The sequence below is a fragment of the Megachile rotundata genome, chromosome 10 (assembly GCF_050947335.1).
Source record: "Megachile rotundata isolate GNS110a chromosome 10, iyMegRotu1, whole genome shotgun sequence".
In the NCBI taxonomy this organism is placed as follows: Eukaryota; Metazoa; Arthropoda; class Insecta; order Hymenoptera; family Megachilidae; genus Megachile; species Megachile rotundata.
The window spans coordinates 10822317-10848687 of record NC_134992.1 but is presented as its reverse complement, the minus strand read 5'-3'; the positions used below and the strand labels follow the sequence as shown (position 1 = coordinate 10848687).

Below are 26371 nucleotides of genomic sequence, written 5' to 3'. Positions count from 1 at the left end.
CAGAGAGAACGGACGGTCGATTCAGGGTAGAAGGAAAAGTTCCAATCGGTGCAGAAGGTAAGGAGGGAGAACCTGGACGGAGGTACGAAGTCAGACGCAAAGCTAGGTGGTTCCAATCGTCACACACGCTGACGTACAAAGCCACGGACCGAGAATGTTTGTTTTAGAACCTCAGATCGTTAATCCTGGATCTCCAAAGGCGAGGGCGATTAACGGCTCTACGAATCAACGGATCTATCCAGAGGATTTCTCCAGGAATCTGTGTGAACAGGAGAACGGTGTGACATGTGTAGTTGGAATAGAGATTTTCTAAGTGGCGACAATGTTTGTAGACGTTGTTTTTTGTGGATTTTGGTAGGATTTTATTGAACTAGGTGGTGTGTGGATGGGGGTTTGGGGGATGTGAAGGTTTGTGGATGTGAGGGTTTGAGAAGTGGAGAAGTGAAGGATTTGAGAATTTGGAGGTTTGGGAGATTTGGGATTTGGAGATTTGGAGATTTGGAGATTTGGAGATATGGGGACATGTGGATGTGGGGGTTTGAGAAGTTGGGAACCTCAGAGTTTTGGGAATTTGGGATTTGGGGACGTGGGAGATTTGGGACTTGGGAGATTTGGGATTTGGGAGAGTTGGGATTTGGGAGAGTGGGGATTTGGGAGAGTTGGGATTTGGGAGAGTGGGGATTTGAGAGATTTGGGATTTGGGAGAGTTGGGATTTGGGAGAGTGGGGATTTGGGAGAGTTGGGATTTGGGAGAGTTGGGATTTGGGAGAGTGGGGATTTAGAAGATTTGGAATTTGGGAGAGTTGGGATTTAGGAGAGTGAGGATTTGGGAGATTTGGGATTTGGGAGAGTTGGGATTTGGGAGAGTTGGGATTTGGGAGAGTGGGGATTTGGGAGAGTGGGGATTTGGGAGATTTGGGATTTGGGAGAGTGGGGATTTGGGAGATTTGGAATTTGGGAGAGTTGGGATTTAGGAGAGTGGGGATTTGGGAGAGTGGGGATTTGGGAGATTTGGGATTTGAGAGATTTGGGATTTGGGAGAGTGGGGATTTGGGAGAGTTGGGATTTGGGAGAGTGGGGATTTGGGAGAGTGGGGATTTGGGAGATTTGGGATTTGAGAGATTTGGGATTTGGGAGATTTGGAATTTGGGAGAGTTGGAATTTGGGAGAGTTGGGATTTAGGAGATTTGGGATTTGGGAGATTTGGAATTTGGGAGATTTGGAATTTGGGAGATTTGGGATTTGGGAGAGTGGGGATTTGGGAGAGTGGGGATTTGGGAGATTTGGGATTTGGGAGAGTGGGGATTTGGGAGATTTGGAATTTGGGAGAGTTGGGATTTGGAAGATGTGGCATTTTGAAGATGTAGCATTTGGGAGAGCTGGGATTTGGGAGATGTGGTATTTGGAAGAGTTGGAATTTGAGAGAGCTGGAATTTAGGAGATTTGAGACCTAAGTGATTTGGAATTTGGGAGATTTGAGAATTTGGTGATTTACCGACTTGAGTATTTAAGGTTTTAAAGATTTGAAAATTTGAAATCTCAAAAATTTCTGCATCTGAAGCTTCAAAACCTTGCAAATCCAAAAATTTACAGCTATTTCCAACCCCTGCAAGTTTACCAATTTCTCCCTACAAAAAATACTACATCCAACACCTTGAAGTTCAGTCAATTTACAAATTTTGAAAAAGAGCTCTCCATCTCTCAAACCAACAACGTCATCTGCACCTTCTACCCATTCTTCCATTGCAACATTTTTCATATTTCAAAATGTATCTATCCACTTTTTGTAAATCTCTGTCAGTAACATAGAAAGAGTTGTTTCATCGAAGTTAAAGTCCTCTGACTTTAAATGCTTGATATACATGTGACACAAGAATGAAAGTGTTAAGAGAAAAAACATGCACTCGTGGTGTTACGTTTGTGTTCCAGGAAAAAGGAACAGATCGACGCGATTAAACTGCGTCCAGGTACTTGTGCTGGTTTCCGGTTCTGCTTCGATTTCCAAATCGAACGATGTGCTACTCATTTCAGAGAGTTGGACGACGTGTCCGAGAGTAGCGCGTTGCTATAGAAACCTACCCCAGCGTGTCGGCGTGGGTGGCTTTCAGGGGTTCTCAAAATAGGGGTTCGTTGGCTTGGAGGTTAAACAATGAAGTCGTGAAAATTCATTTATTATATTCTTATTTTTTATTATTGGTAAATTTTTTTATTATTGGTCAATTGAGTATTAATCAAGGTTTAATTAGTATTGTAATAATAAATTCATTTTTAATTCATTCTTCGTTAATTTTTTAGTAGTGATCAATTTTTTTTAGTATATGAACAAAAACAAGATTTTTCAGACAATTTTTGGTTTGTCTATATTTTACAATATTTATTACATGGTAATTATCCTAAGTGATTAATGTAAGTGATTAATTATAGAAAAATTATTGACTGATTAAAATTATTAGACTCTATTATTATTGATATATTTTGGAAGTACTCATTGATACTGATTAATCAATATAACCAAACTAATAGTATTGATTAATTAAAGTAATCATGCTTGTAATATTGATTAATCAATTTAAGTAACTCAATAATATTGATTGATTAATGTAATCAGCTCTATAATATTGATTAATCAGCATAATCAATCCAATCAATATAGTCAAACCAATAATATCATTCAATTAATATAATCAGTCCTACAATATTGATTAATCAGTATAATCAATCCACTAGTATTGACTAATCAATGCAATGAACCCAATAATCCCAACTAATCAATATAATCAACCCTGTAACATCGACCAATCAACATAATCAACACACTAATACCAACTAATCAATATAAACAACCCCCAACATTAACCAATGCAACCAATCCAATAACACTGATTACACGATCATCCGTTTAATACCGACAATAACATTAATCAATCAATCATATAAAATCAACTAAACCAATAGAAAATATAACTAAATTAATTAAACTGATCGACTATACAAAAATGACAGATGTACCAAAAATACAGGGTGTCTCACAATTAGTGTAGGTCCCAGAAATGGAGGGTAGCTAACGTGATTCTGCATAAGATTTCCTTTTGCAAAAATGGGACTTGTTCACGATCGCAGCAGGTTCGAAGCCATCACTAACTCAGTGTTTTTCCTTAATAATTCAAAAACGAAGCTTCAAACCCCATTTCCGCAAAGAGAAATCTTATTCAGAATCACGTCAGCTATCCCTCATTTCAAGGAGTTCCCTATATTGCAGGTACACTAGTTATGAAACACTTTATATACAGCAACTTGCAACAGCAAAATTGATCAACACGAATGATTAGTGACGAAACAGTGGTGTTAGTGCAGTATGTAAATGTTTGTCGTTCATCAATGAACGAAGGGTTTATATGAGTGTCGTTCGATTTGTAGAAAATATTCACTGATGTGGCGCGATAAATCAGAAAGATTTGTTGCGAGGATGAGATGTACTGGTGGAGGGAAACGAACAAACGCAGGCCAGAGGTCATCGAACTCGGAAACGTGGCGTAGCGGTTGTACTGTGAATCAGATTTTCTGCCTTCGATTTTATTTCACACCGTGGTTTACGGTGATCTCGTAATCTGTGACAGTACAATGAACGATTGCTTAACCCTTGCTCGAATTCTGTGCCACTGTTACGCGGACAAACGTGATTAGGGGCTTTAATCGTTTTAATTAGCAGCCGCGATTTGTAGGAGTACTCGAAGATCTGGGAGACTGATTTATTGGGTTGTAGGTAAGATCGATTGAATTAGGGTGAATTTGTGATTTGAGAATTTTGAGAGTTTTGGGAAATTTGGAATTTTGGAATTGGGGAATTTTGGAATTGGAGAATTGTGAAATTGGGGAATTGTGGAATTGGGAATTTCGGAATTGGGGAATTTTGGAATTGGGGAATTTTGGAATTGGAGAATTTTGGAATTGGGGAATTTTGGAATTGAGGAATTTTGGAATTGGAAAATATTGGAATTGGGGAATATTGGAATTGGGAAATGTTGGAATTGGGAAATTTTGGAATTGGGGAATGCTGAGATTGGGGAACTTTGGAATTGGGGAATTTTGGAATTGGTGAATTTTGGAATTGGGGAATTGTGGAATTGGAGAATTCTGGAATTGGGGAATTTTGGAATTGGGGAATATTGGAATTGGGGAATTTTGGAATTGGGGAATTTGGGAAGTGGGGAATTTTGGAATTGGGGAATATTGGAATTGGTGAATTTTGGAATTGGTGAATTTTGGAATTGGGGAATTTTGGAACTGGGGAATTCTGGAATTGGAGAATTCTGGAATTAGGGAATTTTGGAATTGGGAAATTTTGGAATTTAAGAATTTTAGCATTTTGCGATTTTGCAATTTTATAAATCATAAATTTGCACATTTAAAAATTAAAATATTCTAACCAACCTTTCGAAAAAAAATTGTCAGTCTGAGATTTTCAAATTTGAAATTCTCAGACCTAAGTACTATCAAACTTACACCTCCTCAAACTTCGCATCTAAAAACTTTTCCCTTCCCCAACTTCCTCCATCAAATTTTCAGAACTTAAAATCCCATCCTCATACATCAATAAACGTCAAAAGAAAAAATCTGAAATCGATGAATTTCAAATCCTCGACCTCGTAACTCAATGAATCTTAAATCGAAAAATTTCAAGAAATACTACAATTAAGAAACTCCGAAATTGTCTAATTTCCCACAGTGGACTAGAATAATCAGTCAGTTAAGGAAAAAAACTAAGATAGCAGAGTGAACTCGTTTCAACTTTAAAACAGAAAAATATCTTCTCCCGAAGGAGAGCTCGTAAGAACTGGGACAAAGTAGTGAAACATCCTCTTCAGAATCGTTCGAAGAGCCAACGTTCTCTCGAATTCAATGTCTCTCTGTCTCTCGCTGCGTTTCCTCGAACCGATGCAATTTCGAGATGAGCACATAAGATAACCCAGTTGAACGAGGTTGAATCCTTCGAACGAATACTTCCAGCGAAATCCTTCGAACGGTCCGCGAGTCTTCATCCTCTTTCGCCGTTTTCAAAATCTGTCAGTTAAGTCTCGACGAGCGATCATCCGCCTCTTTTATCCTCGAAATTCGGCCGATTTGTCATGCGGACGACAGTCGGGAAGCTTTTCTTCCCTGTTGTGCTGACGGTTTACGAGCTGCATGCATATTTCACTCTTTCGATTTTATAATCTGCGAACTTTTTCGACGAGAAGATCGTTTGTTGGGGGACTGATATTTTTTTAACTGGGATTGGTGGATTGGTGGATTGGTGGATTGGTGGATTGGCGGATTGGTGGATTGGTGGATTGGTGGATTGGTGGATTGGTTGATTGGTTGATTGGTGGATTGGTAAGTTGGCATATTGGAAGATTGGTAGATTGTTATATTGACCGATTCGTATATTGGTAGATTAATAGATTAGTTAATTGGTAGATTAATAGATTAGTTAATTGGTAGATTGGTGGATTGGTTAATTGGTAGATTGGTGGATTGGTTAATTGGTAGATTGGTGGATTGGTTAATTGGTAAATTGGTGGATTGGTAGATTGGTTAATTGGTAAATTGGTAAATTGGTGGATTGGTTAATTGGTGGATTGGTAGATTGGTATATTAGGAGATTGGTAGATTGTTATATTGATAGATTGGTATATTGGTAGATTAGTAGATTAGTAGATTGATTGATTGGTAGAGTAGTATAGTAGTCCATTGATAGATTAGTAGAATTGTGTAGTAGTAGATTGATAGATTAGTAAAGTAGCGGAGTAGTAGATTGGTAGGTTATTAAAGTGGCAGAGTAGTAGATTGATGGATTGGTACGTTAGTAAAGCATCATAGTACCAGATTGGTAGATTGGTAGGTTAGTAAAGTAGCAGAGTAGCAGACTGGCAGATTGGTAGGTTATTAAAGTAGCGGAGTAGTAATTGATATATTGGTAGGTTATTAAAGTATCACAGAAGCAGATTGGTAGATTGGTAGGTTATTAAAGTAGCAGAGTAGCAGACTGGTAGATTGGTAGGTTATTAAAGTAGCGGAGTAGTAATTGATATATTGGTAGGTTATTAAAGTATCAGAGAAGCAGACTGGCAGATTGGTAGGTTATTAAAGTAGCGGAGTAGTAATTGATATATTGGTAGGTTATTAAAGTATCAGAGAAGCAAATTGGTAGATTGGTAGGTTATTAAAGTAGCAGAGTAGTAATTGATAGATTAGTAGGTTATTAAAGTAGCAGAGTAGTAATTGATAGATTGGTAGGTTATTAAAGTAGCAGAGTAGCAGATTGTTACATTGGTAGATATATTGGTAGGTTATTAAAGTATCAGAGAAGCAGATTGGTAGATTGGTAGGTTAGTAAAGTAGCAGAGTAGCAGACTGGTAGATTTTGGTAGGTTATTAAAGTAGCGGAGTAGTAATTGATATATTGGTAGGTTATTAAAGTATCAGAGAAGCAAATTGGTAGATTGGTAGGTTATTAAAGTAGCAGAGTAGTAATTGATAGATTAGTAGGTTATTAAAGTAGCAGCGTAGTAATTGATAGATTGGTAGGTTATTAAAGTAGCAGAGTAGCAGATTGTTACATTGGTAGATATATTGGTAGGTTATTAAAGTATCAGAGAAGCAGATTGGTAGATTGGTAGGTTAGTAAAGTAGCAGAGTAGCAGACTGGTAGATTTTGGTAGGTTATTAAAGTAGCGGAGTAGTAATTGATATATTGGTAGGTTATTAAAGTATCAGAGAAGCAAATTGGTAGATTGGTAGGTTATTAAAGTAGCAGAGTAGTAGACTGGTAGATTGGTAGGTTATTAAAGTAGCAGAGTAGTAATTGATAGATTGGTAGGTTATTAAAGTAGCAGAGTAGCAGATTGCTACATTGGTAGATTAATAAAGTAGCAGTATTGTATATTGGTAGATTGGTACATTACTGGACTTCCAGATTATTATATCATTATGTTACTCGACTACTATGTTACTAAATCGATACTAACGTAAAAATGTGAAAACGAGAAGGCCAGAAAATGTCCGAAATAGCGCAACTAGTCATTTAAACGGTGACCAGCATTCATCCCTTTTATCCGCGGAATTCGAACGATTTGTCGACCCACGGTCGCGCGGACAATCGGATCGTCGAGTTTCTTGGGCGATTTCCTTGGGAAGCCATTGCCAGCCAATCTAGATGCTACCGTTGCTTCGTGCTCGTCCCGCTCGTCGACTTATTGTTAGGGTGGCTTTTCACCCTGCGGCACAACTGGCTGCGCCGCGATAAACCCCGGAGATGGAAATCGGAACCCGTATTTACGGACGCCCGGTCACAACGTGAATTTGTCCCGTCGTAAAAGAGCACGAACAACGATCGACTGGATTTCTATATCGTCTATACAACTTGTAACTTCCCGATGCTTGTTTTCTACCTTTATCGTGCTGTTTTGTTGTTGTTCTTGTTTCTCTTTTTTCCTCTGCTTCCCTGATGCTCGTTGGCCGGGCTGAATGGTGCGCGGACTTTTGACACGAGTTATTGAAAATACGGATGGTCGACTCGCCGGTTTCGCCAGATTAATTTTACGAAAGGTATTTTTTCGCGTTTAATGGTCGTGATCGAGATTCTCTTTTTTATTGGCTTTGGTGTTGGGAATTCGACGTTGGTTATTCGGTTTTTGGTGCTTGGTATTTGGTATCTGTTGTTTAGGTCTTGATACTTATTGGTACTTGGTAATTGGTAGATGGTATGTAGTATTTTACACTGGGTACTTGGTATTTGGTATTTGGTATTTGGTACTTGGTACTTGGTACTTGGTATTTGGTATTTGGTATTTGGTACTTGGTATTTGGTACTTGGTATTTGGCACTTGGTATTTGGTACTTGGTACCTGGTCATTGATATGTGGTACTTGGTATTTGGTATTTGGTATTTGGTACTTGGTACTTGGTACTTGATACATGGTACTTGATACATGGTACTTGATATTTGGTACTTGGTATTTGGTATTTGGTACTTGGTACTTGATACATGGTACTTGATATTTGGTACTTGGTATTTGGTATTTGGTATTTGGTACTTGGTATTTGGTACTTGGTATTTGGTACTTGGTACCTGGTCATTGATATGTGGTACCTGGTATTTGGTACTTGGTATTTGGTACTTGGTACTTGATACATGGTACTTGGTATTTGGTACTTGATATTTGGTACTTGGTATTTGGTATTTGGTATTTGGTACTTGGTATTTGGTACTTGGTATTTGGTACTTGGTACCTGGTCATTGATATGTGGTACCTGGTATTTGGTACTTGGTATTTGGTACTTGGTACTTGATACATGGTACTTGGTATTTGATACTTGGTATTTGGTATTTGGTACTTGGTACTTGGTATTTGGCACTTGATATGTGATACTTGATATCTACTTATTTTTTAATATCCCGTTAGTACTTCATACTTAATACCTGGTACATAGCAGATAGAGGCTGATATCTGATACCTGATGCCTGACACTTGACACTTGATACTTATACTTAATTCCTGCCACTTGATAGCTGATACCTGACACTTGATACCTGACACCTGATACCTGATACGTGACACCTGACACCTGATATGCGACACCCGATACCTGAAGCCTGATACCTGATACCTGACACTTGATTCCTGGTACATAGTACTTGATTATCTGATACCACATGATACCTGACACCTGACACTTGATACCTGACACCTGACACCTGACACCTGATATGTGACACCCGATACCTGAAGACTGATACCTGATACCTGACACCTGATTCCTGGTACATAGTACTTGATTATCTGATACCTAGCACCTCACACTTGATACCTGACACCTGATACTTGGTACTTAGTACTTGATTATCTGATACCTGATACCCAATGTCTGATACTTGGTTTCTGAGAGTCCACTACTTATCATTTTCATACTTGACACTGATTTTGACCAATTTTATACTTCCTCAGTACCTTATACTGAGTATATGGTACTTGATTTGTACTTCATTCACAGCATTTGGTATTTGTACTTGTATATGTACAGCTATTATTACTAATACTCTCACAGTTATACAAATTATTATTTTCTTATACTATTATTCTTCTTCCTTCATCACACTATAGAATGCAATATAACAGACGTATCTGTTAACCCAAAAAGTAACCGAAGTAAATAAATTGCAAGGTAATCGAAACCTTTCCATAGACGTTTCCGTTTTCGATGGTTAATTTTCGACCCTTTCGAGTTTGATATTTACAGTGACAGACCGATCGTTGTTATAGCGTTTCGCGGCTTCGGATTGATTTACGGTTGCTGGAATAACGTCGGATCACTCTGACACCAGAATACAATCGATACAGTTGATAGATGCGCTTATCTTGGAAGATTAATGTTCCGAAAGATCTTTAGCCCTTTTAATTCTCGACGCCCACTTTTCGCTTTGGTATTTGCAGTGCTAGATTGAAGTTGTTATAGATATTTGTACGCGTAGATTGATTCGGTTTCAATCATTGGAGCGTGACAAATGTAAATATTTTGCATTGCAACCGGTTAACTCCCGGATAAGCCATTTAGGAGATTGAACACTCTCTGTTTTTCAATTTCATTGTTCTATCTTCGTGGACACTGTAAACCTGCAAAGTGATAGTATTCAATCCATTTAAATTGTAGAACTATTAATAAAACACCTAGGGTCTCTTTCACATATTTGACGGGTTTTTATTCGATCAATTTATGGCTGTGGTTCGTGGGGGTTCCTTTGTTCTAAAATTGTCCAACATTCACTTATATCGAATCTTTACTCCTTTCGATTCTTTCTTCATACAATAAAGATTCGATAAGTAAATGTTTGCACAATTTTGAAACAAAGGGATCCCTATATTAAATTTTATCGATATCAAGTTGAAATAGAGGATGTAGCTCCACAGTGTCCATACGCGACCACTGGTTATAACTCTTCTCTGTATCCATAAGTCTCCATAAGTCTTCCTAAGTCTCCAAATAAAAGAAAGTACCCATATAAAGAGTACTCCCTTACCCAAGTAACATATAAAGAATTTTTGAAGCGTACAAACTAACATTCATCACCGAGGGATTGCATCCAGGTTCACATATGCCTCGAAGGTTACGCGAGAGCCGCGGAATGTTAAATGCCATCGGTAATCAGAGGATATATCATCGTTATTAGATGAGTAAGGTGTCTGTTAGCAGAGAGATTAATGCGTGTTCTTGTTTCTGACACTATCAATCAGATTCCTGCGCCGGATGTCTGATTACGACTGAAACAGCACAGAGGTAGCAGCTTTGTACACGCTTACACGCGTGTCACTGGGCTAATGTAGGTTAATCAACAGATGCATGACACCTCAACCATGCACTTGTACTTGGTGTTTGTCGTTCCGCGTTTGTTACGTAAGGTTCAATCTCAATTTGTCTTCAAGTTAGGTTGGATTCAAGTCCTACCCAGTAGTTTTATATTAGTGTAGTGGTATTTGGGGTTATTTTAGTTTTACTGGGATTTGGACATGTGTGGATGAAGATTTTTAGAATGTAGGTACTTTTTTGGTGGGTGATGTGTGGTGTTGGGGTAGGTGCATTGTGATAGTTGGTACTCGGTACTTGGTACTTGGTAATTGGTACTTGGTACTTGGTATTTGGTACTATTTAACACTTGGTACTTGGTACTATTTGAAACTTGGTACTTGGTACTACTTGACACTTGGTACTTGGTACTTGGTACTTGGTACTACTTGACACTTGGTATTTGGTACTTGGTACTATTTGACACTTGGTACTTGGTACTATTTGAAACTTGGTACTTGGTACTACTTGACACTTGGTACTTGGTACTTGGTACTATTTGACACTTGGTATTTGGTACTTGGTACTATTTGACACTTGGTACTGGGTACTTGATACTACTTGACACTTGGTACTTGGTACTATTTGTTATTTGGTACTTGGTAATTAGTACTTGGTTCTTGGTATTTGATACTTGGTAATTAGTACTTGGTTCTTGGTATTTGATACTTGATATTTGGTACTTCATATTTGATACTTGGTACTTTGTATTGGATGCTTGGTACTTGGTACTTGCTACTATTTGACACTTGGTACTTGGTACTATTTAAAACTTGGTACTTGGTACTTGGTACTACTTGACACTTGGTATTTGGTACTTGGTACTATTTGACACTTGGTACTGGGTACTTGATACTACTTGACACTTGGTACTTGGTACTATTTGTTACTTGGTACTTGGTAATTAGTACTTGGTTCTTGTTATTTGACACTTGATATTTGGTACTTGATATTTGATACTTGGTACTTTGTATTGGATGCTTGGTACTTGGTACTTGGTACTTGATACTATTTGTTACTTGATACTTGACACTTGGTATTTGGAATTCGATACTTAGAACCTCGTAGTTGATATTTAGTACTTGACATTTGATATAGTATTGACACTTGATACTCGGTACTTGGTACTTGGTGCTTTGTCCTTGATACCTAATATCTGATACTTGATATCTACGTCATTATTCTTAATGCCTGACACATGATACCTGATACTTGGTGCTTGATGATAATTGATACCTTATTGTTGATACCTGATACTTAATGAACATTTGATACGTGATACCTGATACCTGACACCTGATACCTGACATCTGATGCCTGATATCTGATACCTGATGCCTGATGAACATGATACTTGATACCTAATATCTAATGCCTGATATCTGACGTCTTTGTCTTGTTCCATAGTCCTTTATTCTTAATATTAATAATCACGATGTTATTTATTTAATAATCCATTACATACACAGTTTAAATGTACACAATTATTAATTACATTACTATAAACAATTTTTAGAACAGTTCCTCTTAAAACTAACATTTACCCAATAAAACCATGAAACAGTCATAAAATCCATAAGAATAAAAACAGAGTTTCTCATTCGTCCCCAATAGAACCTTCGGTAAATCATTTTGTTCACACAGAACTTTTCAATAACGAAACTCCGGTAAGTTAAATGAAACGACCGTGTGATTACAACGTCCCCGAACTTTCGACCTTTCTCCTAGCGAGTTTTAATTACTACAAGCACCGGAAGCGGTCGTTCGTCAATCAATATCCCTAGCGTTAATCAGGTTTTAATCGTAGCCCCGGCAAAGGTGATATTATTTCCGCGGCAATGGCGTTGCAGTGGCCATAAATAACCCTGGTAAGACCTCCATGAACGTATCCGTTCGTTTTGAGAAGGTTCCAGGTTGCTGGCTGTTGGATGGCGACTCGCGGCCGGGGTTTTATCATTATTTATTACTTTAAGAGCACGAAAGACGCGGCACGGCTTTCACGGGACCAAAGTTATTCGAACAGCACGGTCATAAAAACACTGGGGTCTAGCAAGATGGGGTAGCTACCTTGTAACCTGACTTCGCGGAGTTAGCGAATGATCCATTTTTCTTCGGTCCGTGAATTTATGGGGGGATCGCGTGGCTAGGATTTCTCGAATAAATTCACCTGACCCCCCCGTTGCAGCTTTGTTGATCCACGGGAAACAATGCTCCCACGTGTAAACAGAATATTTGCCGGACTCCGAGATGTCTGCATTGTCTACCACATCAGAAGGTACTTGCTGCGGAGCAGCTTCGTAAATTCCCTCTTTGCTACGATATTCTGAATCTACAAGACGTTCAAATAGATGCTTTGCTTTTCTATTTTCTTAGATTTGCGTTTTCAATTTTTTCCAATTTCTTTATTTATGTATTTTATGTATTTTTGTCAATTTTTCTTTCATTGTAAATTTTTAATATTTCACTTTTGCCATATATTTAATATTTCGATTTTGTTATGAGCAATTAATTTTTCACTTTCATTAAGACTATTTAATATTTTATTTATTTATTATGTATTTTTGTAAATAAATTCTTCTTTCACTTAATTCAAATTTCCCGCCTAAATGCTTTGCTTTTTTATTTTGTTAGGTCTTCTCAATTTCTGTCAATTTCTGTATTCATGTATTTTGTGTATTTTTGTAAATTTTTCTTTTATTGTAAATTATTAATATTTCACATTTGTCATATATTTAATATTTCGATTTTGTTATGAGCAATTAATTTTTCACTTTCATTAAGACTATTTAATATTTTATTTATTTATTATGTATTTTTGTAAATAAATTCTTCTTTCACTTAATTCAAATTTCCCGCCTAGATGCTTTGGTTTTTAATTTTGTTAGATCTTCCAAATTTTTGTCAATTTTTGTATTCATGTACTTTATGTATTTTTGTAAATTTTTCTTTTATTGTAAATTTTTAATGTTTCTGTTTTGGTATGAGAATTTAATTTTTCACTTTCGTTAAGACTATTTAATATTTTATTTATTTATTATGTATTTTTGTAAATAAATTCTTCTTTCACTTAATTCAAATTTCCCGCCTAGATACTTTGGTTTTTAATTTTGTTAGGTCTTCCCAATTTTTGTCAATTTTTGTATTCATGTATTTTATGCATTTTTGTAAATTTTTCTTTTATTGTAAATTATTAATATTTCACATTTGTCATATATTTAATATTTCTGTTTCGGTATGAACATTTAATTTTTCACTTTCCTTAAAAATATTTAATATGTTATTTATTTATTTATTTATTTATTTATTTATTACGTATTTGTGTATTATGTATGTTCGCATCTTTCACTCCATTCAAATTTCCCGCCTCAGCCAACGTAAAGCCACAATTTCCAAACATCAAACCCTTGTACTCCTACCCTTCTATCAGTGTATGCATCGGTCATCGTTGTACATAATCTTAGAAGCTATTATCTCGTTAATCCTATTGTTTAGCGTAGGTTCTAGGGAATATTTCAGGTTGTATGTACAAGACGTACACGTGTGCGAAGGAAATGGTCCGTAAGACGGGCAGTGTCGCCCGTTGGAAAGTGCCGGAGGCAATCAGGCTCGAACGATCGAACGGTAAGAGGATATAGAGCGTGCCGTTACGGCGACCAGGAAATTGTAATCCTGCAGGAAGTTCGCGGTTAGACGTGAATTATTCTGGCGTCGCTTGGAAATCCTTAAAGCGCGAAAGCGACGACGCTGAGCCAGCGTTTTGACGAGAACCGTGGAATAATTCAGCGGATAAATGAACCGTTCTCTTCACGAGTCGCGGGGAAACGGTTCGAAAATCGACCAGATTTATCCTCGCTGGATATAATATCCATTTAATACGTAACCCGCGTACTAGTGGCGATCAACACTCTAAATCTCGGGGAGAATTTGTCGATTATACGTAATGGTGTCTTTTAACATTTTTTATGGAGTGCTTTTTGTGCTGACTTTTTTCGGGGAATCATTATTCCCCGAAATTATCATTAATCATTATTAATGATTGATGATTTTGTGTAGAATTTATTGTTGTAATTATGAGTTTAAGGTTTTTGGGATATTTTGATGAAAAATTGAATTTTTGAATTCATAGAGTTACAAGATTTTTTATTTACGAATTTTTATATTTTTAAATTTCCTAATTTCCAAATTTTCAAATTTAAAAATTCCAAATTTAAAAATACCAAATTTCCAAAATTTTAAACACCAAATTCCAAATTCCCAAATTTCAAATTTTCAAATTTTCAAATTTTCAAATTTCCAAATTTCCAAATTTCCAAATTTCCAAAATTCCAAAATTCCAAATTTCCAAATTTCCAAATTTCCAAAATTTAAAAATTCCAAATTTTCAAATTTCCAAATTTTTAAATTCCAAAATTCCAAATTTCAAAAATTTCAAAATTCCAAATTTTCAAATTTTCAAATTTCCAAGTTTCAAAATTTCAAAATTTCCAAAATTCCAAAATTTCAAATTTTCAAAATTCCAAATTTCCAAATTTCCAAATTTCAAAAATTTCAAAATTCCAAATTTTCAAATTTCCAAATTTCCAAATTTCCAAGTTTCTAAATTTCCAAAATACCAAAATTCTAAAATTCCAAATTTTCAAATTTCCAAATTTCCAAATTTCCAAATTTCCAAATTTCCAAATTTCCAAATTTTCAAAATTCCAGAATTCCAAATTTCCAAAATTTCAAAATTCCAAATTTCCAAAATTCCAAAATTGCAAATTTCCAAAATACCAAAATTGCAAATTTCCAAAATACCAAAATTCTAAAATTCCAAAATTCCAAAATTCCAAAATTCTCAAATTCCAAAATTCAAAAATTCCAAATTTCCAATTTCTAAAATTCCAAATTTCCTAATCCCAAATTTCAAACCCTAAATTTTGAAAATCCGAAATTTCCAAATTTTCAAACCCTCAATTTTACAACCCCAAATTTTCAAAATCCAAGATTCTCAAATTTCCAAGTGTCAAATTCGAAATTTCTAAATTTTTAAATTAATAATTTTTCTAGTTTTCCAAATATACAAATTTGATACTTATTTTGTTATCTACTCAAATATACAAATTTGACCCACTCTTATAAATGACCTAGTGAGCCCACAGACCAGTTATCTCCCTTTAAATGAATCAATAAAACCAAAAAATCTAGTAAACCTCAGAACCAATTTTTGCATTTCAGGAAAATGCGGCCACGGGTCCCCCTGCGAGCAGCTTTGCTACGAGCTTCATGACGGGATGTACGAGTGCGATTGCAAAGACGGTTACATTCTCCATAAAAACGGATACAGCTGCGCTGGTAAGTTCATGTCGTCATGTTTGCGGTCATTTCTCGAGCCGCACATATTTTTACCAAATACGCGGAAACATCGTAGATTTCCCAGTTCGGGCATAAAAAGAAAATTATTCTTTTTGTGCTCCCGTAAGAAACTTAGCGTGTTATTTGCATGAACAGCGAATTTTTTCGCGTTCGTATCAAGATCACCGGTTGCCTGCAGGTTATAGAGCAAAAAGAGACCTTAGGGTCCGTTTGACCGCGATAAACGCCCGATCCGACGTTCAATTTCGCACGCGAACCTCCGTTATAGTCTCGAAACATTTTCCACGCGTTTTCCTCGCCGTTTTACCCGTTTTTTTTCCACTTACCGCCTCGTCGAAAGGTCGGAGTTCAATTTTGTTCTGCCTATCGGAGCGATTTCGTCGTAGACGGACCGTTTGAATAGCTTTTCAGGAGAGTTATCTGAAACTGAAGTCGCCGAACGTTTTTATGGCGGTCATTTATTTAGCGGTTCGATAGTGAGAGGAGTATATTAGTTCAATGAGTAATTATGTTTTAAATTTGTATTTTTTATGGGTTTAAATATTAGGTTGTTGAAGGTGATAAGGAAATATTCATTGTTCTATTTTATTTCTTATGAAATAATTAACGAAATATGTAGATATTTGCTGTACGTACATAGGCCCTCACTTTGAGGTATTTATGTAACATATTTTATGACTTACACTAATACTATCAGAGGGATTTTTTCATGAGTGAACCATCCGAATAGTTTTAAATAAGAGTTATCTGAAACTAAGGTCGTCGAACGTATATATGACGGTCATTTATTTAGCGGTCCGATAGACAATAAGTGTATTAATGCAGTGATTGATGATGTATTAAATTCTCATTTTTTATGGATTTAACCATGAGGTTGTTGAAGATAATAAGAAATGATATTCATTGACGAATCAAGACATCTTCATATTTCGAAATCACTGTTCTCTTTTTATGGCGGTCATTTATGAGACGGTTCAGTTATGAGGAGTCTACTAATATGGCGATCCACGATATACTTTAATAATTTACTTTTTCCAAAATTGACAAAATATGTAATTTCCAAATGTTTCCAACATCGTCAGTGCAAGGATGGTGCCTAAACTTGGCGTACCTTTTATTCGCACGTAATGTACTTTCGCGGGATTTGTTAATACTCTCATAAAACGTGGTGAAGGTAAAAAGTGCGAATCAAAACATATGAAGAAGATCGTTCGATTGAAACGGTGAGTGAGACAGTGGAGTGAGCCAAGGCGCTATGTAATCTACGATGACGTTCGCGAGAGCCACTATAGTGGACCGTCGTACAGAGAGATGGTCGCGAAAGCCACTATAGTGGCGCGCCTAAGAGGTTAAACTCCAAACTCGATCACGGTGCAAATACTATTTAGGTTTGTTGTATCTGACCTGTAACGTGCTTGCCGAGTGTGGCACGATAGGGTCGAAGGGTACGACAAAGGGTTAATACATTATAATCCGCCGCAATGCGATCGACAAAATTACCTCGGTATCAAAATGAAGCCACCATAGTGGACCGTCGTACAGAGACGCCATCCGCGAAAGCCGCCATAGCCCCTAAGAGGTTAATCACGAATAAAGAATAGTCTTCATTCATTTCCGTATCGAATTTAATCTCTGTTTTCTCTTGGAACGCGCTGTTATTTTGACTCGGAATTCGATAGATGTATGAGACATCGAATTGCATTTGATTGAAGGGTGAGTTAGTAGAGCCATTATAATGGCGCGTAAGAGGTGAGGTTCTTCTTGTTTAGGTTAGTTAATCCCTTGTCAAAGTATTAGTCAGGTGAATCAGTCAGAACCATTGCTATAATGTTAACCCTTAAATACATAATATTACAGTATATTTTAAAAAGAAAATTAAGAATATACATTCGGTATTAATCACTTGTCAAGGTATTAGTCAGGTGTGTCAGAACAACTACCACAATGTTAATCCTTAAATACATAATATTACAGTATTGCAACACAGTATATTTAAAAAAGAAAATTAAGAACATACATTCGTTATTAAGATTATACAATATACATTCTAATACTACAACGCAGAAAATATGGCGCCTTCTCCTTCTCCAGTATTACTTCAGTATGAAAATGAAGCGGAAATATGCTTCACGGAGGCGATTACAAAGTAAATCACGAATGGAGCTTAATTAATCGTTCTCATAGAAAAAAACGACGTTCCGGTCGATTCGTGATATCCCCTTTCAGGGAACCGGAAGACAAATTCTCCAGGAGGTCGTGGAAACGGAATCAAAGGGGCAAAAGCAAACTTTCATAGAAGCTTGTTCGTCCGTGAACCGCGTCGGGCTTGCGCGCGACCATTTTGCGCGCGCTAACGTTTCGATATCCGCCTCGATGCACTTCCGGGCTCTCTCCGTGCAACTTATCGGAAGTAGTTATGCTTCGTGAAGCGTCGTCGCGATCTTTGATAGAAATCCCGTGCTCGTTTCGTGTATCGGCTCCGTGGAAAATGTCGCAGAAACGAGAAAGTTCGTTCGCGACGAACTCTGTGCCACGGAAATAAGTATAACCGAGTTTCGATGGAAGCCGTTCCGACCCTAGGCTTCCTTTAGATAAGCACATGCACGTGAACTTGTCGATTTTTCACTTCCTCAACTTCGCTGCCTGAAGATTTATTAATTTTTATGTTGCTCGGTTTTTGCTCTTTTCAATTTATTGCCCTTTACGGAAGTGAGTTTGTACAACTTGTACGGTTGTAAATTCTCGTATTTTCTGGATTTATAGATTTATGTGTTTCAAAGTTCTTGTATGTTCTTCGAGTTCTGGAATTGTCGAATTTGTGACGGGTTTAGGTTTTTATAGTGTCGTACCTTCTGTGTTTGTAACTTTGTAGGTTGCTACTTTTCTCATTATCTAATTTCCTAATTTCCCAGTTCACTAATTTCCCGATTCCCTAATTCCCCGATTCCCTAATTCCTTAATTCCCTAATTTCCCAATTCCATAATATACTAATTCCATAATTCCCCAATGCGATAATTTCCCAATTCCATATCTTCCCAATTCCATAACTTCCCAATTCCATAATTTCCCAATTCCATAACTTCCCAATTCTCTAATTCCCCAGTTCCATAATTTCCCGATTCCATAGCTTCCCAATTCCATAGTTTCCCAATTCCATAACTTCCCAATTCCATAATTTCCCAATTCCATAACTTCCCAATTCCATAACTTCCCAATTCCATAATTTCCCAATTCCCTAATTCCCCAGTTCCATAATTTCCCGATTCCATAGCTTCCCAGTACCATAATTTCTAAATTCCATAGTTTCCCAATTCCATAACTTCCCAATTCCCTAATTTCCCAATTCCCTAATTTCTCAATTCTCTAATTTCCCGATTTCCTAATTTCCCAATTCCCTAATTCCCCAATTCCATAATTTCCCGATTCCATAGCTTCCCGATTCCATAGCTTCCCGATTCCATAGCTTCCCAATTCCATAATTTCCCAATTCCATAGTTTCCCTATTCCATAGTTTCCCAATTCCATAATTTCTCAATTCCCTAATTTCCCAATTCCCTAATTTCCCGATTCCCTAATTTCCCGATTCCCTAATTTCCCGATTCCCTAATTTCCCGATTTCCTAATTTCCCAGTTCCCTAATTCCCCACTACCCTAATTCCCCAGTTCCCTAATTCTCCAATTCCATAATTCCCCAGTTCCCTAATTTCCCACTTTCCCTAACTTCCTCATCTTCCAACCTCCTAAATATCTACATTTTCAAACTCTCCTAAATTCGCAAAATTTTCTATATCCACGAATTTAGAACTTCAATTTTCCACTGAACATTACTCCCCGTGTATTAAACTCGATTCGATATAACCGTACAAACATTTCGTATTTCATTGTGTACCATATTTGAAAAATTGGAATAATACTGCAGGGGAAAAGTAGATATTATGGAACTTTATTTTGAAGGTAGTCAGAGAGGGAAATCTACGAGCTTAACTTGGTAGAACGTTGCAGTTTCGTGTTTGCAGGAATTTCGAGCGTGACGTAGATTGGAAAATCGAAAATAGTATTGTGAGAGGAAAGTAGGACTTTGTATTGCGGGAGAGAAACGAACAGAAAATCTAGGGTTTTAACAAGGTAGAAGCAATTTCGTGTTTTCTGAAATTTGCTGCTGGAGATTAGAGAATTTTTGTGTTACTTTGGGAAGTTTTCTTGGTTTACAAATTTCAGAATTTTTTGAATTTTTAGATGATGATCTTTATGAAACTGACTAACTTGAATGAACTTGATAAATTGAATCAACTTGATGAACTTGATGAATTGAGTCAACTTGATGAACGTGATGAATTGAATTAATTTGATGAAAATGATAAATTGAATGAACTTGATCAACTTAATGAATTGAATGAACTTGATCAACTTGATGAATTGAATCAACTTGATCAGCTTGATAAATTGAATAAACTTGATGAACTTGAAGAATTGAATGAACTTGATCAGCTTGATAAATTGAATAAACTTGATGAACTTGAAGAATTGAATGAACTTGATCAGCTTGATAAATTGAATAAACTTGATGAACTTGAAGAATTGAATGAACTCGATCAACTTTATGAATTGAATGAACTTGATGAACTTGAAGAATTGAATGAACTTGATCAACTTTATGAATTGAATGAACTTGATCAACTTGATGAATTGAATGAACTTGATCAATTTGATGAATTGAATGAACTTGATCAATTTGATGAGTTGAATGAACTTGATGAACCTGATGAACCTGGTGAACTTGATAAACTTGATGATCTGGATGATTTTAAAGAACTTGATGAACTTGAACTTGATTGAACTTGATGAATGTGATGAGTTGAAGGAATTTTATGACCCTGGTGATCTTGATGAAATTAATGAACTTGATGAACTTGATGAATCTAATGAGTTGAAGGAATTTGATGATCCTAGTGAGCCTGATGAACTTGATAAACTTGGTGAACTTGTTGAACTTGATGAATGTGAACAGTTGAAGGAATTTGATGACCCTGGTGAGCCTGGTGAACTTGATGAACTTAATGAACTTGCTGAACTTGATGAATATGAACAGTTGACGGAATTTGATGACCCTGGTGAACCTGGTGTACTTGATGAACTTAATGAACTTGCTGAACTTGATGAATGTGAACAGTTGAAGGAATTTGATGACCCTGGTGAACCTGGTGATCTTGATGGACTTGATGAACTTGCTGAATTTGATAAATATGATAAGTTGTAGGAATTTGATGACCCTGGTGAACCTGGTGAACTCGATGAACTTAATGAACTTGACAAACCCGATGAGTCTAATGAACCCAATAAACTTGCATAACATAAAATACCCAAAATATGACTAAAACATCCAAAAGAAGCATCACATCAGCACCTGAATCAGTCCAAATCAAACTTTCCATAAACTCCCACCTCGTTCCTCGCACATTCCATCGAAAATTTTGCTAATACACTTGCGAACTCGCCGAAATATTCGTCTGGTTGTCTATTTATCCATTCGGTAGCGCCCCCATTCATTTCTTCGAAAGGGAACAGTCGATGTGAGAACATTCGCGTGAAAAGGCTTGTGCACGCGTTGGCTGTGCATGCACGTTTTCTAGGATCCTTTGGAAAAGATAGAAAGATGGATCGGTGTTGTAAACGGTGTCGGGAAGGCATACGAATCTGTCTTGTGCAAAAGGTGAACGCGTCGAGTTTCGACAGGGATCGTTTCTGTTCAAAATGCTCGCGTCGACTGGCCTCTTTTTGCCTGTTCATCCTTCTCCGCACACGTAGCTCGCTTCTATTGAAATAACCGTGCATCAGCCGTTTACACGGGGTTATGGGATGCCATTGGAGCTTGTACAGCGTCGGCAAGATTATCGGAAAACCGTTTGTCGCGAGACACGTTACGTGTTTCCGGACACCCTCGCGAGACTTCAACGGAAACGAGAGTGAATTGCTCCTTCGTTTCAACGATTATGCAACTATTTTCTGATTTATTCACTGTTGGGTCTCGCTCTTTTCAATTTGCGCTTTTGTATTTATAGCTTTATGTAGGGTGTCTCACGTAGGTTCATGAAATGGGGAGATACTTGGGAAAATAATGAAGAAATACAGCATATGATTCAGCAGTGTACAGGGTGTTTCACTACTAGTGTAATTGTTAGTAGTGTGTGGTGGGGTTTGAGATTCTGAACAAGTTTTTCCTTTGCAAAAATTTGCTCTGAAACTTTGTTCTCGAGTTATTAAACAAAAACTCAGGTAGTGATGGCTTCGAACCTGGCGCGATCGTGAACAAATCCCATTTTTGCAAAGAGAAGTCTTATTCAGAGTCAGCTATCCCCCATTTCAGGGAACTGCTAGTTGTGACATCCTGAATATTCTGAATTTCATATCGACCACATATCAATTACGACCTGCTCGTTATATTCATACACCTACAATAAATAAACATGTCACTCAGCCTCAAATTCGCTCTCCCAATAAAAAATATTCCTTTCTCCCAAAACAATCGCTCTCCCAATAAAAATATTTCACTCTGCCAGAACAATAATTCCCCCCATAAAAAGTATGTTTCCCCATAAAATATACGTCGTTCTCCCAAACCAATCTCTCTCCCAATAAATATTTCACTCCACCAAAATCGTTCTCCCCATAAAAAATACCTGCTCTCCCAAAAAGAGCTCTTCCTATAAAAAACATACCACTCTCCCGAAACAATCGGTATCCCGGTAAAAAATCAGTCTCCCGCTAAAAACTGTCGCTAAAACAAGCGCGGCACAAGCAACCTTGTCCGGTCATGAACAACTAGACCTAGAACTCGTCGCCGAAGCAAAATGGGAAAGTAGAAGAATCGCGACACCATTAATGAGAGCATATTGTCCCGTTCTCTGGCAGCTCTCGACGCCGGTGCGCCGCGACGCAGTCGAAACGCGTACAATGCACCTGTTCGCGTTATGGTTAGTCCACTGCGTGAGAGCGCACTCGGCAGACCTGTTGTTCTATTTACCGTTCCCGCTGGACCGCTGTGTACGTTGTTAACGTATACCTAAGAGAAACAAGCCTGTTTTCAGCTAGACGTTACGCGGTCGATCCATGAAAACTCCGCTGGGAGAAAAAAAGAAGTCGCCTACGGCTTGATTATTCCCTGTTCGCTCGTTCACGGCTGAAATCTCGTCTCCCTACGGAAAATATTCCAACCGTTTCACGACACGTTTGCTGTTCGATGATTTTTACGGATTTTTGCGAGGGGCTGACTGTTATTTTATATAATATCTATGATAAGAGAAATTGGGATCTAGGGATCCTAGGGTTCAGGGATTCAGGTATTGGGGATCTAGAGAATCAGAGTTTAGGAATTTGAGTTCTAGGAATTTGGAATATAGGGATTCGGGATATAGGGATTCGGGATATAGGGATTCGGGATATAGGGATTCGGGATATAGGGATTCGGGATATAGGGATTCGGGATATAGGGATTCGGGATATAGGGATTCGGGATATAGGGATTCGGGATATAGGGATTCGGGATATAGGGATTCGGGATATAGGGATTCGGGATATAGGGATTCGGGATATAGGGATTCGGGATATAGGGATTCGGGATATAGGGATTCGGGATATAGGGATTCGGGATATAGGGATTCGGGATATAGGGATTCGGGATATAGGGATTCGGGATATAGGGATTCGGGATATAGGGATTCGGGATATAGGGATTCGGGATATAGGGATTCGGGATATAGGGATTCGGGATATAGGGATTCGGGATATAGGGATTCGGGATATAGGGATTCGGGATATAGGGATTCGGGATATAGGGATTCGGGATATAGGGATTCGGGATATAGGGATTCGGGATATAGGGATTCGGGATATAGGGATTCGGGATATAGGGATTCGGGATATAGGGATATTTGGATTTAGGGATTCGGGATATAGGGATATTTGGATTTAGGGATTCGGGATATAGGGATATTTGGATTTAGGGATTCGGGATATAGGGATATTTGGATTTAAGGATTCGGGATATAGGGATATTTGGATCGAAGGATATGAGGATCTAGGGATATATGGGGATCTGGAGATCTAGGGATCTTTTGGGATTCTGGGATCTGGAGATCTAGGGATATTTGGGGATTCTGAGATCTGGAGATCTAGGGATATTTGGGGATTCTGGGATCTGGATACCTAGGGATATTTGGGAATTCTGGGATCTGGATACCTAGGGATATTTTGGGATTCTGCGATTTGGAGATGTAGGGATATTTTCAGATCTAGGGATCTGGGGATATAGGGATATTTGGGGATTCTGGGATCTGGATACCTAGGGATATTTGGGAATTCTGGGATCTGGATACCTAGGGATATTTTGGGATTCTGCGATTTGGAGATGTAGGGATATTTTCAGATCTAGGGATCTGGGGATATAGGGATATTTTGAGATCTAGGAATATTTCTGTATCTATAGATATTTTGGGATCAATGATATTTTGGCGTCTAGGGATATTTTGGAATCTAGAGATATTGGGCTCTAGGAATCTAGGGATTTAGGTATCTAAGGACATTTTGAGATCTGGAGATATTTTGGAATCTAGAGATATTGGACTCCAGAGATCTAAGAATTTAGAGATCTAGAGATATTTTGAGATCTAATGAAATTTTGAAATCTGGGGATTTCGAATCTCACTAGAAGTTTCAAATAATATCACAAATGAAAAAAGAAGAATCTCAAGCTTCATGGTGCTAGTAAAAAGTACTCAAAAGACCAGAAATAAAGAGGAATAAGGAAACTAAGAAACCGATTAAAAAGTGTAGCGATTTGGCTATATAGCGCGCGCCGTATTTCCCAGTACGAGGGCGTTAAAGGAATTCCCGGCGATAAATAAACCTCGACCGTAATCGAACAACGGAATTGAGGGTGATACAGCCAGTTCCGCAAGTGGCACAGGATCGAACCCCCGAGAAAGCCCCGTGAGCGTTCGTTTTCGAACGTGGCGGTTGTTTTCTCCCGACACTTGAATCGCAACCAAGAAAATGGAGGCGTAAAAACGACGAGAGAGAGAGAGTAGCTTATTCCCAAGATACCATCGTTGCCGAAACTCGCGGAACGTTTGTATCCAAAGAATTCCAAGTATCGCGGTAATGGACACGTAAACAGAGTTATCGGCCCGTTGAAATATTTAAATTCGATACTATTTTCGCTTCACGATCGATCCGCAGTTTTATGGAATACCAGATTTATGCTCGCGTCTCGAACTGTCGAGGAAACAGAACGAGGATCATTCGATTCGTGGAAGTGGAACTCGTGTTTAAAATTCACTCACTAGTTGTGAGACATTCTGTATATTTTTTTTAGTAAATCCACCATTTTGGTGCATCATTTCAAAACCCTGTGTAATTAAATAACTATAAAAACAGTACAGGTAATATTGCATAATTAATAGCTTCAAACGTCACAGATCTAATCTGGAAATCACATAATGAAATTATTTCAAAAATAATACACTGAATGTTTCATAATTGAATTTCCTGAAAAGTACAGATAATCTAAATGTATAATCGAATAATCCCAGAAATCATCCCAAGAAAGTAATAATAGTTTTAATAATACTCTGCAAAGCAATCTGAAACTGTTTAAAATAGCAATGTATTAAGGTTGATCAGGACGGGAATAGTGAAATTTTTGATTGACGAGTGACACACTTTATAATTGACAGCGAGTGAGCAAACATATTAAACTTAGAACCGAGGTGGAATAAAACTTTGATTCTCGTTAAAGGAATTTGATATGCGCGAAAAGGTCGACTAATAATATCGACTGTTTTCAGACTCGAGCGACGTGACAATATGAACCTGCGATTTTCTGATTTCCAATAATATCGGGTCGCGAGTCAATCAGTCAGACCCCAAAGGAAATTTCACGAAGTTCTAATCTCGCTAATGTCGCGATCGATCGGTCGGATATAGATTTCAGCTTTCGTGTTCGATCTTCTAACATACTGAGTGTCTTTTCTGACATTTTTCAATCTTCTTAGGATTCGAGTACTTGCATAATAATTAATAATAATTAAAGTGTTGCTGAGTTAGCACCGCATTTATGAGGTACTTATTCAAATATAATAACTTAAGTTGCCACATTTACAGTAATAAATAAATTTTACTTTAATATGTAGACTAAATGTAGATCAAAATAGGAGTGAGACAAAATTCTAACATACTGAGCGTCTTTTCTGACATTATGTCTTTTTTCAGTCTCCTTACGATTCGGGTACTTGCATAATAATTAATAATAATTAATAATGTGTTGCTGAGTAAGCATCACATTAGTTATATAATAACTAATAACTTAAGTTAGTTATATAATAACTTAAGTTAGTTATATAATAACTTAAGTTGCCACATTTACAGTAATAAATAAATTTCATATTAATATGTAGACTGAATGTAGATCAAAATAGGAGTGAGACATAATTAATTATTTTTAACAAAGTTATTTTTAACAAATAACTAGAGTGACTATTTCTTCCTTGTATACAAAGCTTGACAAAGTTATTCAAAGTGTCATTGCTGCTATGAACCTTCAATATTCGAAACTCTCTCAAATCTATAACAGCTCTATTT

The 26371-nt window shown here is 37.3% G+C and overlaps 1 protein-coding gene across 9 annotated transcripts in view; it reads left to right on the top strand.

The window, feature by feature from the left end:
• The window catches only part of LOC100874698 (pikachurin), a 233668-nt gene that overhangs the window by 59201 nt on the left and 148096 nt on the right, over positions 1-26371 (top strand). For all 9 annotated transcript variants that reach the window (XR_013039633.1, XR_013039632.1, XR_013039631.1 and 6 more), the window contains exon 3: positions 15598-15714. Coding sequence is in view for 3 of the 9 variants with exons in the window: in XM_076536382.1 (XP_076392497.1) it covers positions 15598-15714 (117 nt within the window). In the remaining 6 variants the exon portion in view is untranslated. The remainder of the gene's footprint in view (positions 1-15597; positions 15715-26371) is intronic.